The 17833-nt window shown below is 36.8% G+C and overlaps 2 protein-coding genes across 2 annotated transcripts in view; both read left to right on the top strand.

Moving 5' to 3' along the window:
• Nucleotides 1-14604, top strand: part of smchd1 (structural maintenance of chromosomes flexible hinge domain containing 1) — a 34684-nt gene extending 20080 nt beyond the window's left edge. The window contains exons 13-47 of the mRNA XM_015056313.1: nt 536-739; nt 1998-2111; nt 2736-2845; nt 3114-3196; nt 3334-3450; nt 3600-3686; nt 3770-3901; nt 3992-4136; nt 4235-4337; nt 4432-4504; nt 4771-4910; nt 5337-5465; nt 5552-5776; nt 5905-6047; nt 6325-6410; nt 6502-6620; nt 7630-7791; nt 7878-8006; nt 8105-8184; nt 8318-8475; nt 8589-8698; nt 9402-9463; nt 9707-9794; nt 10031-10162; nt 10244-10396; nt 10471-10597; nt 11063-11182; nt 11362-11447; nt 11538-11654; nt 11732-11916; nt 12761-12870; nt 13218-13288; nt 13373-13541; nt 13631-13774; nt 14344-14604. Coding sequence (XP_014911799.1) covers nt 536-739; nt 1998-2111; nt 2736-2845; nt 3114-3196; nt 3334-3450; nt 3600-3686; nt 3770-3901; nt 3992-4136; nt 4235-4337; nt 4432-4504; nt 4771-4910; nt 5337-5465; nt 5552-5776; nt 5905-6047; nt 6325-6410; nt 6502-6620; nt 7630-7791; nt 7878-8006; nt 8105-8184; nt 8318-8475; nt 8589-8698; nt 9402-9463; nt 9707-9794; nt 10031-10162; nt 10244-10396; nt 10471-10597; nt 11063-11182; nt 11362-11447; nt 11538-11654; nt 11732-11916; nt 12761-12870; nt 13218-13288; nt 13373-13541; nt 13631-13774; nt 14344-14450 — 4320 coding nt within the window. The 3' untranslated portion in view covers nt 14451-14604. The remainder of the gene's footprint in view (nt 1-535; nt 740-1997; nt 2112-2735; nt 2846-3113; nt 3197-3333; nt 3451-3599; nt 3687-3769; nt 3902-3991; nt 4137-4234; nt 4338-4431; nt 4505-4770; nt 4911-5336; nt 5466-5551; nt 5777-5904; nt 6048-6324; nt 6411-6501; nt 6621-7629; nt 7792-7877; nt 8007-8104; nt 8185-8317; nt 8476-8588; nt 8699-9401; nt 9464-9706; nt 9795-10030; nt 10163-10243; nt 10397-10470; nt 10598-11062; nt 11183-11361; nt 11448-11537; nt 11655-11731; nt 11917-12760; nt 12871-13217; nt 13289-13372; nt 13542-13630; nt 13775-14343) is intronic.
• Nucleotides 14605-16180: 1576 nt separating this feature from the next.
• LOC106961786 (structural maintenance of chromosomes flexible hinge domain-containing protein 1-like) lies at nt 16181-17823 on the top strand (the record flags this gene model as incomplete). Its single annotated transcript, XM_015055798.1, has 5 exons — nt 16181-16320; nt 16587-16708; nt 17329-17404; nt 17488-17643; nt 17741-17823. Coding segments are annotated over exons 2-5 (414 nt in total), but the record flags the coding sequence as incomplete, so codon positions are not given.
• Between the last annotated feature and the right edge of the window lie 10 nt (nt 17824-17833).

Genomic DNA, 17833 nt, shown 5'->3' on the forward strand with positions numbered 1-17833 from the left:
CAGAAGTTTATGGACTTGGAGCTGAAACTGAGGCACAGCGTTACCCACTTCACCCCTGTTTTTAACGTTCAGGTGATGATTCAGTGTTTTAAGTCAAGTTTGCATGTATAGCAGATTTTAGCAACAAGGGATTTCAAAGTGCTTTAATGAAAAACAATAAACATTCCACTAGAGTGTGAAATAAAGAAAAATGATTAAAACTTTCAACCCAGACAAGAATTAATCTACGTTCACCAAATACTAATCAAAGGTAACTAAACAAATGGATTTAAGGTTTTGATTTAAAGTGTTTGAACAGTTTTGGAGTTTTCTGCATGTTTACTTCAGATTAGTGGAACACAAAAATGTATTCTACTTGTTCGGTTCTGATTCTGAAGATCCAGAGTAGATGACAACTTTAATTTTTGTTCAGTATTCAGAAGTATTTTCAAGTAGGTTCTCTGAGCTACAGGAAAAAAATACAGTAGTGTTTATAGTGAAAAATATAGTGCTTCTCTAATGCTTTTTTTTCTGGTTTTTACTGTGAATTTTACAGAAAGCCTTAAAAAATCGAAACATCCAGAAAGAGTTCATGCAGTGGCTTGAAAAATGTCACAGTCAGTTTGATAAGCAGGTAAAGTTCCTCGGCTATTCAAAGACTGTGACACGAACTGATGTGTCCACTAAGAAGATGCAGCAGCCCTGGGCGGTGTTCTCTGCTATTGAATTGGATGGCAAAACATACAAAGCAGGGGATCTTGTAAGTGTTTTAACATTAATATTTAATTGTACATATTTCAGTGTAGATATTCAGATGGAAATACAAACATTTTTCTCACTCTCTGATGCTATATTAAATACTTTTTCTACTCTAGGTGAGTTAGGATTGCCAAAATTGTTTTTATTTTCTAAATGCCAGAAATGGAAGATGCAGTTTTACTTTCTCCGATTATTGAAATGTACATACACTAAGATCAAACACACTGCTTCTGTGCTGTGTCATAGGTAATCAAAAGCAAGTCTGGTTCCTCTTTCCCCTTCTTTCCAGAAGCTTTACGGTGCCTCTTTCATAATTTCAAAGAAATATATGCAAGTTTACATGCCACTGGAATTTCAAGCCATCATATTGTCAATTCTGTATTATAAAGTCGGTAGAACAAAATGTGTATGTCAGCCCTAGAAACAAACAAACCAAAAAAAGAGCTTGTAAATATTCTGGTAAGAGTGACAGAGGAAATATCTGTCACTCTTACCAGCGACAGCTGAGCCCTGTGAAAGAAGGCCTGTACAGACATGAAATGCGCCAACACCCCATTATAATTTGATTATAATATGCAAAGAAACACAAAACAAAGATCTTTTCTTCTACAGACATGGCTTGTATTTGTATACAGGCGGCAACATCGCGTTGTGAGTGTGTTTTACTAAAGAAAGGACTGGTGCACGTCATAAAATGGATAGCAGAATGGGGAAAGAAGAAAACGTGACACTGCTGAATTAATGCTTTATAACACAAGTCAGGAAGTTGAAGCTCGGACACACATGCGACTTCCAAATGCACCGTGACTCTATCATACCACCAATATAGTTGCAACATTAAAGACAATAGGCTCAATGTTTTTTAGTGGCCATCAGAAAATACCTGCTCTCAGTAGAGAAGTTTGTAGGCAGAGTACTGCAGCCCACAGGCTTTATCACCCATTCTGTCAAGACGAATTTTACAATTTGCAAACTTTTGTGAGAGAAAGATATCTTAACCCTGACTCCTGTTATATAATTTAAAAAGATACTGTAAAAGTTTTAAATATAAGGAAAATTGAAAATAAAATCTTGAAATCATCAATATTTTTTTCATTTAGCAAAGCAAGATAATTTTGATAACACTAACTGACCTAAGAAATGAAAAGTTTTGTCAGATTTATTGTCAGACAGTGATAATAATTTTTTCTTAAATCTATATAAATTCCTGTTTTCCACTGTAGGCTTCTACCTTTAATATTTTTTATGTTTTAACTCAGGTGAAATCTCAGAGAACTCAGCCGATTTATTACGGCAAAGTGAATAAATTTTTCCTGTATGGAGACCATAAAGGAAATGTTTTTGCCACCGGCGGAGAAGTGGAAATCACGCGTGTAAGTAAAATAATGTATGCAGTTTGAAAAAGCTAAATGACAGCTGTGAACTATCTGTCAAACAAAAACAAAGAAATATTTTGTTCAAGTGAAATTTTTGCTTCTTAATTAAGTTGCACTTTTTCAGTTTATAAGCTGGTGTGCATTGGGTACATATGATCTGGACCTTTTACTGTCAAGATGTTCTTCATGCTATTTTTATGTTGTAGAGTTTTGTTACTGACTAAATTAGAACATTTTTAAATTGTGATAAATGATTTGTGAAGAAACTTGCATGTATGCTTTAACCCCTCAAGTTTATTCTCATAAATGCATTTATGTTTTAAATACATTTTAATTTACTGACAAATTTGTGTAAACTGGGCTATTAGTCAATACTGATGTAATTTTTTTTTTTTTTGCTAAATATTTTATATTTTTTAGCTTTCTTCAATGTGGCGTTAATTTACATGTTTTATGTTAGATTGGGCTAAAATAAATACATGTACGGTATTAGGGAAACCGATAGCTTTACGTTATAATTAAATAAAACCATTCTAACATGATCAAATTTATATCACTTGATCTTGTTGCTGAAAATGTGCTATATAAATAAAATTACCTTACCTATCACATTTTTCTTAGGTGCCAGAGGCGCTTTATGACGGTTACACCAGGACTATACCCATCTCTAAGATTGACCGGTCTGCTACAATTGAAAGCATTAAGAGAAACATCGAGAGCGACATTGACAAGTAAGTTAATTCTTGTGGAAAGTCAAAATGTTTTACAATTGCTCCTGATTAGTGTAAAAAAATGTATGCAAGAAAATTAAATATTATAAGTCTTATATTATTAAGTATATAATAAATAAATGTTTGCAGAGAAACATGAAATATACTGATTTAATTATACCCAGACTGAACTTTTTATTTGACATTTTTCTTGAATTTTACATTGTACTCTTTTTTTTTCTAAATAAGTAGTCTTGAAATGTGACCGGGATCATCGCTTTGTTTCCAGGTTGCCAGAAAAGCTGTGCGTCACATGGCCTGATGGGAATGCTTTGCCACAACATGCCGTTATTCCTGCTGGGACTCCTTTAGGTAACGTGTTGTTGCTTTCACTTTTTCCCATTGTACTGTGAATTTCTATTGCGCCAACTCATATCAAAATCTTCAACTCAAATATTATTTTCTTTAAGAAATCAAGCTAACAGTCATTCTGTGTTGCATCGTTTCAGGGCCCTTAGCTGTGGAAATTCTTAACAGAAATGACAAATCGATCTCATCCAGGATTCAAACAGGGGTTCAAGGTGGAGGGATAAAACTGAATGTTGGGCTCAAAATATTCCTTCGGGGTAAGATCAGATGTATCATAGTCATATGATTGGTGTTATGTAAGATTTTATGTCAAGCTTATCATTACCTTACTGCATTTCATTTGCATTGCTTGTAAGTTCTTTATTGTTCTGTCTCTTAATGTAGATTTTTCTTATTTTATACATAGGTGCCAAAGAAGTCAAACAACCCAAACAGATTTGTCATTTCAGAGCCCCGTATATACCTGGTCATGGACACTGGTTCAAAAAAATTGGTTTGTTTCTTTTCACATCCTATCCTTCTGAATTTTTCACAACCTAAAAGAATACCAATGAAAAAATGTTTCCTTCAATGCAGGTTCCCTGACCAATCTGGGGAATTACACTCTGACTCTACAAGCTGAGATAAGTGACAACGCCAACAACAAGGCCATAACATCCTATGGCGGCAGACAGCTTCCCAGCTACGAGCACAAGTTCACAGTCAAAGGTAAAGTGACTTTATGTGACCAATATGGAAGTGATTTCATTTTCTTCCACAATCCTTCAGGCAGACACATTTGTTTTTTTGTCCTTTTAGAGGGAAATGCAGAGAACTTTACTATTGGTCCACTGAACCCATCTCTGCGCATCGGAGTGCCGTTCAGTATTCCCACACAGATGACCGATATTTATGGCCACCCCACAAAACCTCCTCCAAATCTCCGGCCTGTTCTTGAATGCAGGTGAGTCACTCTTAAATGTATTTATATTTACATGATTTCAGACTGCATATTTAGTCTTTGATTTTTTTTAATTTCTTGTTTTATTTGTGCTTGTTCAGTGATTTGGAAGTGAGTTTTGAGACAACGGCCACCAGTGGGAACAGCTTTACCATCAAAGGTGTCAAAGTCATAGGGGAAGTCCAGAATTACCAACAGACCAAGGTAGAAATAATCTCCATTCCTGTTTGATAGAAGACCTAGTGGATGTTTAAAATAAAGTAATACTCAAAAACATTTTTTTTCATTGTTTTTGCAGAGATTCGACCTGAAAGTGACTCTGCCAGGGTTGAAAAACCAAACACAGACTATCAAGATCAGTCCCTTTCCTGGTAAGACTGCTTTTATTTATGAATTAAATCTGTAGCATGCAACTTACAAAATGTTTTTTACATATTTATTGAAAGTGTCGCCATATCATGACAAGATTATATGAAACGGATAACCTGTGAAAAACTGTACATTTAACTATGGACCATGTACATAAATGTATATTATCTGCATACCCATTGTTATTTATAACAATAGTTATACATAACTCTAGTATCACACATTTGAATGTTTAATAGTTCTCCCTCTCTTTCTATTTCTGTTTCAGGCAATCCACATTCCCTTCTTGTGAAACCGGAAGTAAAACCAGTGAAAGTGGAGAATGGAAACCCAGCTAGTTTTAATGTTGAAGTTCATGATGAGGCTGGAAACATCACCGCCAACGCCAAACAGATAGTTCGCTGCCAGGTACGAGATTTTGGTGTAAAAATAACAACAATTTGAGAATTACACTACAGGATAAATAACCTACATTAGGGTACATAACCACAGTGGCCATGTTTGTGGGCTAGTTCGCCTCAGTGCTGATCTCTGGCATTGCTGTTGGAGATATTAATGCTATGCATTGTCCAGGAGGAACTCGAGTTAAAGTTGGGCAGAGATATCAAGTAGAACGCTGCTAACCTGCACCTTTTTATATATACTAAGCCTTACTACTTAAAAATATCATTATCCAGTGGCAACTTAAAGGCCCAAGTTTCTGCAACATTTCACCAGATAGTTGAATATCCTGAATGTTTTGTGACTAGTGAACATATATCTCTGCATAATTGGGCTGTTATGTGTTTTTTATTTGGTTTGGTTTTGAGAAATAAACTATTACTTTTTTTTTAGATTCCAGGGCTTAAGTTGGCGGTGACAGACTGCAGCAGCTCAGGAACCGGCCAGATTGTGACGGAGCCTATAAACCTGAAAATCATCAACGGAGAGCCACAAATGCTGCAAGCTAAATTTGACATGCCTGTAAGTTAAGAACAAATGTTCCACCATTAAACTCTTGGATTTACAGTCTTACAATTTTCTGTGTTTCTTTATGTTTTGGTTTCTAGAGTCAGAAGCATGTTGTAGCTGTCACAACAGAGCTGAAGGTCATGCCAAGCTGCCGAGTCTCACGGATGGAGCTTTTCTGTGAGGGGGAGGAAAGGCTGGAGCTGAAGAACAATGAAAAGATACAGTGGCAAGCTGGAGGGGTGCTGGAAAACCTGTTTTTTAAGCTCTATGATGAGTCTGGCAAGAAGGTGGAGGTCACTCCTGAAATAGCCTCCAACATCAAGGTGTGTTTGGGACTCGCCATATAACACGTCATTGCATGTAATGTGTTTCATTTTAGTACACTTTTGCTAATGTGACTTGTTTTCTAATGCTTCTTAAGTTTATTTAATGTGTCTTGTCTGTGTTTAAGGTTAACTGGACAGGAGACATTGATCAGAGAGCTTTGATAATGGGAAGACTGCCGGATGTTCAGGTTCCTACAAAAGTCCAGGAAGAGCGATTCCACCAGGTCTCCTACCGGGACCACAGTGTGTCTTTCAGCTTTACCATTGTGTAAGTTACAAGGGTTTGTGAAACACATGAGGATATAGGAAATCATTTAAATAAATTTAGGTGATATCAGAATTTAAAGTTTCTTGTTATTCTTTACATTTTGTTATATTAAAAATACAAACTTTATCGTGTTTTATTTTAATCTGAGGCTATAAACTGAAAAAAAAAATAAAACATTGTCAATAATTGCAAAGTGAATATAAATGTACATGGTTGTCTGCATTTTTTGGACAAAAGAAGAGATCGGTTTGCATTTTTGTTCATGCATTGTTCAAAGGCCTTGTCCAGATGAACCAGCGCGACTGAAGGCAACTGTTCCTGAGAACACGGTGAAACTCGGGGAATGTGTCACCACACCCATAAGTGAGCTTGCCCATGATCACTCAAAAGAAAAATACATTTTTTAATATTTAGAGTTTTATAAAATGTGGTTCTTAATATTTTGACCATGCAGAGTTGAAGCTTGTGGACCAGTACGACAATGTCACCAATAGCCTGACCTCTGATTGTGTGACTTCAATGGCTGTGGAAGCTGAGGGTCTCGATAAATCCAACATTGCATTCATATGGGAGGTAGGGACACAAATGCACAAATGAATATGAATACACATTGCTTTTAAGGTGACTGTGAATTTAAATACTGCTATCGAACTTATTTAAGTCCATGTTTTATTTGATTATTAATATTTTTTGTGGTGCAGGAGCTCCATCTAACCTGAAAAAATATCCAACAGTTCCTACATCAGATGTCAACATTTTTCTTCCTGATTTTCCAGTTTACGCAAACGTATAAATGTTAAATGTTTTATGCCTAAAATATCAGTTTTCTGATATTAAGTGACTATTAAGTTAGTTTCTGTAAATTGCCCCAAAGAGTAAGTGTGTGTGTATGGTTGTCGGTTCTGAGTATCTCTGTGATGCCTTACGGTGAACTATTGACCTGTGCAGGGTGGGCCCTGCCTCTCCCCCGATGAACACTGGAGATAAGTGTGGTGGCAAACAATTACTAAGTAACCAGAATGAGTTCTGCAAAACATTTATGAGCAATGTTTAATCCTGGATTAAATGTACGTACACATACAGAGGAGGATGTAAGGCCTGACTCTGCTAACTTGTCACACCCATATATACTCATACAGTATCATGAAGCAGCATTAGATTGGTTATTTGGTCTTAGTCACTCCTCTCTTGTTGCAGTTTTTTTTACCCAGAGCTTATCAGAATCTAAACTGTCCTCCTAGACTCTACAACAAAGCCTCCTTTCTAAACTCAGGGTCAAAACGCCAGACCATCTGTGCTGAACTTCAAAAATTTCTTGGTGTACTTAAACTTTGTATCTCTGTCTTAGAAAAAACTCACAAATAATTGAGTGTTAAAAAGGCACCCAGGAATTCAAAAATCAATTTACCTAAATAACAGTTTTTAATTTTGGAAGCACATATCTTTTGTGAATCTGTCACCTTATTGTATGCCTGTAAAAAGTCCCCAACCAGTGTTAAACAAATATATAATTAAAATGTACAAAAATCTTTGCTACAAGAGAACATTCTTCTGAATCTCTCTGTATGTGTTTATTTTTAAGGAGAGCAGCGGCTCTATTAAAGTCTCTGGAGTTCGTTTCAACTCGGGTCCTCTGGGGACCAGAGAAGTTTGCTTCATCTGTGGCGACTACACAGAACAAATCAACTTTAAAGTGACGGCCGGGATCCCCACCAAGCTTAAACTCCTCAGTGGGCCTGAGATGGTAAAAATAAAACTAACTTATCACACAATTGTTGATTTGCAACTTAAATGAAAGCCTGCATCTTTTTGTCTTTCACTTGTCGGCAGCCTTTGCAGATCTTGAATGGTACAGGTATTTCCACGCCGTTCGTCGTGCAGCTGTGTGACAAGTGGGGAAACCCTTCCCCAGACCAGAGAGTGGTGGTGGAGACGAGAGCTTCACCCTCAACAGTAAAGGTCAGCTGGAAAGCCAGTAAATAACATCAGTTTGTATCTGTCACATTTTTAAAAAATAGAGATGCAAAGAATGATGCTGTTGAATATTGTGTTGACAGGTGACGACATCTGTCACTTCACAACCTGTGGACGCAGAAGGAAAAGCAGCCTTTACAGTTACTAATGTGAAAGGGTTAAAGTAAGTCTTGACACAATAAAAAACAATAAACGTATATTATAAGAACTACAAACTTTGAGATTTTATTTGGGAAATGCCTTGAAGTGAGTGTGAACCAATGTCTACTTCACTTTCTGCTCTCTTCTTCCACTAGGGGGTACTATCAACTCGAATTTGTGGGGTGCTTTAACAGGAAACCCATCCCTGGTCCACATGTGAACTTCAATATCATCCCTGATCCCAACAAACCCGACAAACTTTCAGTAAACTACGACACAAGTGCCAGGTTTCTCGCTGGAGGCACATTCCCTGGTCCGTACTTCTCCAAATCCTTTACTTAAACTCTTCAGGATTATTTAGAGAAAAATAATCCCACAGAAATCCAGTGAAGTGGAGTCTCAGCTGTGTGTGTGTTTGTGTTTTAGTTTTCTCTGTGGCCGTGCTGTCTGATGCAGGGAGTGCGATGACGGCTTTTAAGTCTGCTGATTTGTCCATGTGGTATTGGAGTGGAGAGTCAATGACACGTCCAGAAACAGTGAGTTGACTATAAATAAGAGAGGCAATGTAACAAAGTGCTGTGAAGTTGCTTAGAAATTCTATGTTTTCAGAATTTTTACAAATAAAAAAAACAAAAATCATGGCGTAAGCATTTGATTAGCCCCCATTATTCTGATATCCTAAATAAAGTGCAATTGCCTCAGAAATGTGTTAATAGGGCAATGAATTACACTTGATTAAATCACTTGTGACTAATTTAATCTTAGTATATATGAAGATGTTCTGCAAGGTTTTGGAGGCTTCCCAGAGTAGAAACATGACAAAAATAGAATCATAGAGACCAAGAGCACATGATTGGTAGGTTTGATTGGAAGCTCAAGTGGGAACATGTGAGAAAACTTTGTGATGGCAGCATCATGCTGCGGGGATATGCTTCTTTATTGGAAATGGAGACAGTTGTCAGAATTCACCTTTAGGATGCAGAACATTCATCCTAACCATGATATCAGGTCTGCAAAAGCACTATTATCTATTAGAATGACCCAAAGTCCAGACCAAGGATGTTTTCAGATTTTTATTGTAAAATAAAATAAAATTCGTAACCATTCCTCTGCTTTTTACATTTAGGTAGGTTTGTGTTGGTGGGTCATATAAATAACTAATAAAATTCATCAGTGTTTGTTGTTAAATGTGACAATTTGTATAATTTTACATCCAACTGTTCCTCGTCTGTTGTGCAGGCCACTATGCTGATGTGCAGTAAACCGATGGAGAATGACAACAAATCCCGTTATTACTTTAGGTAATGTGCCAATAATGTTGTTGAGTAGATTTAAGCAAAGCAATGATTTATTTTTCTGTTTGCTAAGAGCACTGCTGGCAACTGTGTATGATAGTTGTTAAATAATGAGTAACAGTTCTTTAAATTATCTAGTGCTTTTACAAATTCTTGCATGTTTTTTGGTTTCAAAAAACATGCAAAGACAGTTAATGAATCCTTCAAATCATGTAAAAAAATGTGTCATTGTGGTTTGTTTCATTGCAGAGATAAAAAAATCCCACAAAGTGTTGGGACGTACACCATACAGTTCTCCCTGAAGATTGAAAAAACAGAAGTCGTGTTCAGTAATCAGGTTGGTTTGCATGTGCTTTTAACGCATTAATGCTGCGCTTGGTGAAATCAATAAATCCTGAAAAGCTAGGTGATTTGTTTTATGAAAGCGGAGAAATATGGAGCCATCTATAGAAGGGAAACATGAAGTTATTGGCAGCTGTGACTCATTATTGACTCATCTTTTCAGAATCCTTTAAAATGCTTCTTATTTTCCCAACAACATATTGTTTATTAAGATTTCTTTCCATCCCATAGATCATTGTAAATGTAGTGGCCAATCAACCCGTCAAGTTAGGACCAGAATGTCAGCCACAAATCCCAGTTGTTTCCTACAGCAGATACATCGCCAACCGAACTTTAGTTGAGAACATGACTCTGAAGATTATGGTGAGCGTCACTCTTTCAAACTACATTTTTAAAGCAGAAGTTGTTGAAATATACAACACTGATTTCCTTTAATTAATTCAGGATCAGTATGGTAATCCAACCGGGCAGAACCTGAACGGCAAGGTGTTGGTCTCCATAAAGTGTCCTGATGGGGAGCAAAGCAGAAACCTCCCTGTCCTTGAAGTGGCCAGCACTGTTGAATTAAACCTAAAAGACGGAAGCACCCACATCGAGGTGAGTAACATTCCTCATCAGTGGTGTTCCCATGAAGAACGTTATGTCATATTAACAATAACAACTCTTGCCAGAGGCTGGCGATCAGGGAGAACAGCCCTGGAGAGAACGGAAGAAAATACATTCTCATTTTCAAACCAGAAGTGGTGATGTCGCCTACATCGTTGAGTCCTTTTGAACTTCCCTTCCATTTTTACGACGGTAAATGGTTATTAATAACACAGCTGTCCTATGCAAATGATTTATGGATCTGTTGGATTAAGAATGCATTGGGAACAAACCAAAAGATTCCTCATGTTGACAGAAGCTCAATAACTTCCAAATAAATTCTCCTATGAGCATAAACGAGGGAGACCTTCATCATTCCTCAAATACTGCAAATCAGTTTGAATGTTAGATCTGCCATTTGTATAGAATAAGTTACAAATAACTTTTATTTTCCCTCAGTTGGAAAATTTTACCTGCAACAAAGTAAAAGCAAGTAGATTTACACAAAAATAAATGATAAAAACAGATTATTTACAAGAAGTGAAAAGGCCAGTCAGAGAGTTCTGTTAGGTTGGGATCAGAAATTTGTCCTGAAATCTGATCAGGCAAAAACAAAACCAACTTTAAAAATGGGTAGTACTGCTCTTGTTAATTTCCATCTTTATTTTCACATTTTAGATTCTGAAAGCCAACGAAAAGTGTCTGAATTGACGAAGAAAAAGGACGAGCTGACCGATAATTATGAGAAACTCAACAATAAATGTACCGTGCTTGCCAGACTTCGTGAATTGCATACTAGTGAGATTTCTTTTTTGATCTCTACCCGTGATTTTCTTTCAGATTCTAACATTATGTATTTAAGAGGGATTTCATGTTGAAGCCTGAAAAAATCTCAACTTAATGCGTAAAACCACTTTCTCAGCTTTTACTATCTCTGTTTGTTGCTGCAAATCATTAAAACATTTTCCTCCCACAAGAAAACGTCCTGGATGCCAACAAAAAGGAGGAAGCCCTCAAAAGAGGGCTGGAAGAAAGCAAAATACAAGTTTTGCAACCTTCATCTGTAAGTTTTGCGGATTTTTTCTTCTTCTCTTTTAATCTTAATCTTGTGGATTTCTCTGACTCTAGCATTTCTACTCTTAACTCTTTGCAGATCCAAAATATTGACAGTTTACTCCAACAAAACGCAGATGAAAAGAAAACAATAGAGGATATTAACAGGAGAGTGTTTCCTCTGCCTAACCGCAGTGGACCAGATATCCTGGGGATGGTGATTGAATCTTTTAAAATAATTGTTCTTTTTATTCAGGAGCCAGGTGTCTAAATCATTTGATGTTTTGGTTGCAGGTGGGCCACCTTGCTCATATTAGTAACGATAAAGCTGCTTGGGTCATCTCTTGGCACCTGTCTTCAGAAATGGACTGCGTCATTACCAAGACGACGGCAGAAGCTCAGAGGATCTTCCGTAGCGAGCATGGCAGGCAGCAGGTCATGGCCCTCGACAGCATTTATGTGCATCCAAGAAGAGAAGGGTGAATAGCCAATCTTTTCAATATGGAAAAGTATGGAATTCAATTTCCTGCAGTTCTGCATCAATATAGAAAAAATGTAACAAATTAAGGAGAATATTTGTATTTTCCAGCCTCGGTTCCCTGTCCAACTGCGTCAGTCTCTGACCATCCGTTCATTTATCCATCCAACTTCCCAATTTCATCCATATTGTCCATTCATCCAGTCACTCATCGATCCATCCATTTATCCTTTTTTGTCCACTGTCTATCTGTATGTTCAACCATCAATCTATCATTATTTAATTCATCGTGGCTTTGTCCATCATTCATTTTTTATCTGTCCCACATTTTCTCTGTCCACCCTCCTCTCTCCATCTTTCCACCTATTGCTGTTTATCTACCATTTTTTTGTCCATCAATCCCTCCATCTGTTTAACATCCTCCTGTTTATTCACCCCTTCCTTGTGTGGTCAGTTCATCTATCAGTCCATCCTGGTTTGTTGACCAATTCAAGCATCTGTTTGTCAACTTTTACATCTACTATGTAGTTTCTGAGGTTTAAAGTGTAAATCCTACATATTGTGAAAATCTCATGTGAATTCATAGTGTTTTTCTGCATTTACACTTTAAAAAGGGGTGAAAAGAGAATTGAGAACTCTAGAAAAATGTGTGTGCAGAAGTTGAGAGGTTTTTAATGGGTCCATTGGAGTTTTCCAGTTATTCCTGTCCGTTTCAGAGTCTTAGCTCCAAAGCAGATAAAAACATCTTTCACTAACATTAAAACTGAAAGCATTCAGTAGAAATTCTGTGCAAGTGGAGAAATTTGCTTTAATCATGTCATTTGGCCCTGTTAAATTTCTTGCAGACCTCTACCTCACATAAAAAATGGCCGAGAACTGTTCAGTCCAGTTGGGAATCCGCTCTATGCGAGGAACTTGCTGATTTATACCACCGAAGAGGAGAGCTGTGAGCGCGGTGAGCTGGAATATGCTGATTTCTCTTCTTTTTTATAATTGTTTTGCCCCCATGGGTTTTTACCAGGTGTTTGTAGCCTCTGTAGATTTTTATATGTTGCCAAGGTCTGATCGTCTGCTGTTACAGTAAGGTTTCCCCCCCTGAAATCCAAACTCACACACTAGCTGCATTTCCAGTACAACACGTTCGAAAGATATACAACTTTTTAGAAAATGTGCGATTTATTGAGAGCTTTGGTGGAATCTGCTGCACATTGTCCTTCTTTCATCTTATTGTTTAATTTTAATCTAAAAAGCAGTTGGGTGTTTACCTCGTATGTGAAAGTTTTCCTCACGTTTCCTTTCCAGTGTTTAAAAACATCCTTGGTAACACTATTCTGATGGATGACATAGAGTCTGCCACCAATTACAGGAAGGCGGTGAGTGAATCTCTCTGACAGATGATGGTACCATGCTAACCTCCACAGGGTTTCTTTACCCCCTAAATGACTTCCTGCTCACAGGTTATTGAGAAAGGGAACTATTGTCCCACCATATTGACCCGGGACGGGAACAGGCTCAGTGCTAGTGGCAAGTTTGGGGGCGCACAGAACAAAGCACCACATGAGGACAGAGTGAAGAGGTTTGGAGCCCCTCTACCTCAACGCTACTACGACCTGCAGAAGGAGAGAGGTGATGGATCTTACACTCCCTTCATGAACTTTTTTGTGACTGCACAGTCAGATTATGAGTATTATATTGTTGTTTTTGTTGTTGGATAGAGTTGCTCATTCAATTTCGTTCAGCTTTGGAGAAGAAAAAAGACGAGGATGATAAGCGTAATACTACGATACTGAAGCTTTCTGAAACTCGACAACAAATGGAGGAAACTAAGGCGGAGCTTGATGAGATTGAAAGGCGGCTTGGTAAGATTTTACACAAGCACTCTATAAAATGGACCATGCTTTCCACAAACGTTGTTTCCTGTCTTCATACTTAGTAGATTTTTTTTCACAACTTACTAGATATAGTATTTTACCTGAAACCCTTCTGGAACTTGCCAGATTACTTTCAGTTTTTTTATTAAACCTCAACATTTTCTTTAATAGAACTACCCAAACTCTTTCTTAAACTTAACATGTACTTTTCTAGACCAGGCTCTTTTTTTTAAACTTAGGTTCTCTACTTAAATCTAAATTTACACACAAGATACTTTCTCAAAACTCTCAATGGCCTTATCCTGTGCTAATCTGAACTTCCATACAATTTAACAGGTACTTTCTGAAACTTTTGTTTGTTTTTCTGGAATTTAGCAGGACATTTTTTTGGTATTTAAAAGGTACTTTTGGAACTTGTGTTGTAGATAAGTAAGTAGGAAAGTCAGTCCAAAGGTCCAGAAATTTAAGCTTAAAGTTAAAGTTAGTTTTATCATTTTCCCCTTGTTTGATATAGACTTTTTTTCACTGATTGTTCTGATGTTTTTTTTCTCCTGCAGCATCAGTCAGATCAGGGAAACGAGGACCTGAAGACATTTCAGACCCTTCTGGCCTCATGATAAAACGCCCAAGACGAAGAACTGGGGATTTGCCAGAGACGTTTTAGCTCAACTTGTGATTTTGTTGTTTTGCTATTTCTTTTTAATCCGTTTTGAATGTTTTAAGTTTACAACTTCTAAAGTGAATTTACTTGGAAGACGGGCACATTTCAGTGAAGTCATTGTTTCTAAAAAAAAAAAAAAAACTGTTTCCAAATTGTGTTTTTAGTTTGTGTACCATTTTTTCAAGTTGGCATTTGTTATTTAGAAGTGTAAAACCTAAATGAGCACATCTAATGCACATGTTGTTTCTTATGTTAAAATGAAGTAGTCACTGCTAATGGTGTTTTTATACACCCCAAAAATATCTGGATCTATTTTTCTGTTTGTGTAAAAGCGAGCGGTCTGTGAAAGTGAAAAATAGCTGTCAGTGTTGATGTCTCAAAAACTGAACAGCTGAGGATCCTGGATGACGAGTCGGTTTGGATGTGTGCGCTGAAGAAACAAAACATTTAAGACAAGTTTTCAAACTGCTGGTAGATGCTGCTAATTATTATTTGAGGAAACTGCTGATATAAAAACAAACACAAAATGAAATACAGTAGAGATGTCGACGTGAGCACTTTCCAAATTAATGGGATTTTGAGTTGAACTAGATTTTTAACTGCATGTACAACATTTGTTTCAGTTTTTTTTTTATTTCTAGATTTAAATAGGTCTTTAATATTTTTTTTTTCATTTTCCAGTCTTTTTCCTTTAAAGTTGTTTTTTCATCAGTTTAGAATTGATGTATTTAATTTTAAAATCTAACACAGTTAAGTCTTGAACAGTTGTTTCCAAGAGCCATCATACTCCATCCATCCATAACAAACTCTAGATTCTCATTAAAGGTGTAGCCAGCCTGTTTCTAATTTTGAGGAGCCTCCGATTATTCATATATTTTCTCTTCAGTCGTTCTTGTCTGGTTTGTGAATATTTAAAACAAGTTCTTCCATGTGGCTCACTTTGTATCACTGCTGTGGTTCTACATTCAGTGTAACAGCGAGCAGTATGAGACAAAGCAAACTCTTAACTGTTTACCAAAGAGAAACGCAGCTCCGGATACTTTGTGAATATGGGAAATTACAACACCGCAGGTGTTGCTGACATTCATGTATGAAGAAAATAAATTAAATACTTTCATTCTCTTCTGTCCCCTGCTAACAAAGATTAGAATAGTTATTTTACCAAAACATCTATGTGAATACAACTTGTATGAAATCTGAAATGTAGCCAGGAAGCTGATCAAACTTCCCATGTTTCTTTAACATGACATGATAGAAACAGACACTTCAGCCATGTAGGGCATGCTGCCCATCATGATTCCACACCCTTGGCAGCAGATACTCCACTCCTGTCATGAAATTCGAGCCAAAGAGCAAGTAAAAAAAAAAAACTCCCTGAATGCATAAAGAAAGATCAGAAAATGAAAGGCTAATCTAAAACTGAAACAAACAGAAAAGTTGTTAAAATATAAAGACATCAGAAAAACAGTTTTACTTCTTTTTTATTTTTCAAGATTAAAATTTCACATTTAGGTTCACCATCTGTTTTTTCAGTCATTTCATTTATATAATAAATAAGGTCCTTTCTGGGCACCATACATTTGGGCCATTGCTTTATTATCAAAACGGAAAAGCTTACAACCAAGTAAAATGCAAAATGGGAAGTGATAATTTTGTCAGACAAGTTAGAATTTTCTTGTTTTCAAGTTTGTCATTTCCCTGTATTAACTGAACAAACATGGTTCCCACTGATATTTAACCAGCGGTGATCTCCTTTCTATATCTTGTATGAGCCAAAGTCATTGCAGTCAGCTGAAGCTCCATGTTATTAGGAAGCACAGAAAAAAGGCGGAACCTACAGACAGCAGAAAGAAGAACTCTCTGCACAATCCAGGTGGGTGTCTCTCAGTTACAGTAGGAGTTTCTGTGTTTAGTGGGTGGATCCCAACGGCTGATGAGCTTTAACCACAATCTCTGAATCAGGAAATGGGCATTTCATAATGGAGAGACTCTATGCTCAAAACTAGATAGAAAACTAGTTCCATTGAAATTTGATCAATAATGCTTCGGAACAGAGTTGAGAATAAATAAGTTTTTATGTTTTCTTCAACTTTGCATTAAAGCCAATCTCTAAACGCTACAGTTTTACCGCTCTTGCAGTCTCAATGCAGTAAGAAGACAAGATGATCCAAGTGAACGACTGCCGCTTTGAAAAGATCGTCAGAAAAACTTTGAAAACCAGCGGTTTGGACTTTAAAGGCTTTGTGCAAATTGTTCAAAAGGTAATAATAGCTCTTCATGAATTACAAAAAGTATTGGTAACACTTTATTTGAAGGGGTGTGCATAAGACTGACATGACACTGTTAAAAACATTATATGACTTCTGTCATGAACATAAAGTCTTTATGAATGTTTATGACTGTTGTCACGAAGTGTCATTCGCTAAATAATGCTCTAAAAGTTGCATTGAAAGTCCATTAAAAATGCCAACTTTGCATTAAATTATCATAATTTACAAAATCATGCTAATTTCGCACTTTTAATGGACTTTTAATACAACTTTTACAGCAACTTTGCATTAAAAGTGTCATTATTTACCGAATGACACTTCATGACAACTAACATTCATAAAGATTTCTTTATGTTCATGACAGGTGTTATGTCATGTTTATGACAGTGTCATGTCAGATTTAAGCACACCCCTTCAAATAAAGTGTTATGAAAGTATTTTCCATGCATTTAAATAGTAAATCAGGACTTCTTATCATGTTAATGTTCCAACATGAGTGAGCACCTCTGATCTCAACCCAAATAAATGGCCAGGAGTTTTCATCCCACATCAGTGTCTGATCTCAAAAATTCTTTAACCAGATAATATGTCATTGTTTTTTGTCCCCACAGAAGTTTTATGTCCCTTCAAATGAGACATTTGTGTTGACAACAACTGACAGAATAATAGTGGATGCTGATAAATTTGGTAAGTAAACCTGTTCATGTTTATGAAACAGAGGAAAACTCTGAAACGGAGAACATAGAATATTATTCTTTCACTCATTTCAGATAAACTGAAAGATGGCACCACCCTCTATCTGCTACGAAAAACAAACCAAGTCCTGCCAGCTTCAATCGAGGAAGAGATTAACTTCATTCCTCACTACAGCACAATGACTGAAAGTGGGACAGATGAGTACTTTATCGAGGGCCAAAAGTCATTGTGTGGGTATTAATGTAATCAAAGTGATGCTCATAATTTGGGAACAGAAATGCAGCTTATTACCTTAAGCTTTTGGTGTCTTTGTGTCATTTTTTTCAGCCTGCGCTCTTGCTCAGCTGGTGGACAATGCTCTTTCAGCCACAGCAAAAATCACTGGAGTCAGGAGTATAGAGATAAGGCTGGTTGGTTCTG

This window comes from Poecilia latipinna, unplaced genomic scaffold, assembly GCF_001443285.1.
Source record: "Poecilia latipinna isolate Pla-1442-1.1 unplaced genomic scaffold, P_latipinna-1.0 Scaffold59, whole genome shotgun sequence".
Classification (NCBI taxonomy): domain Eukaryota; kingdom Metazoa; phylum Chordata; class Actinopteri; order Cyprinodontiformes; family Poeciliidae; genus Poecilia; species Poecilia latipinna.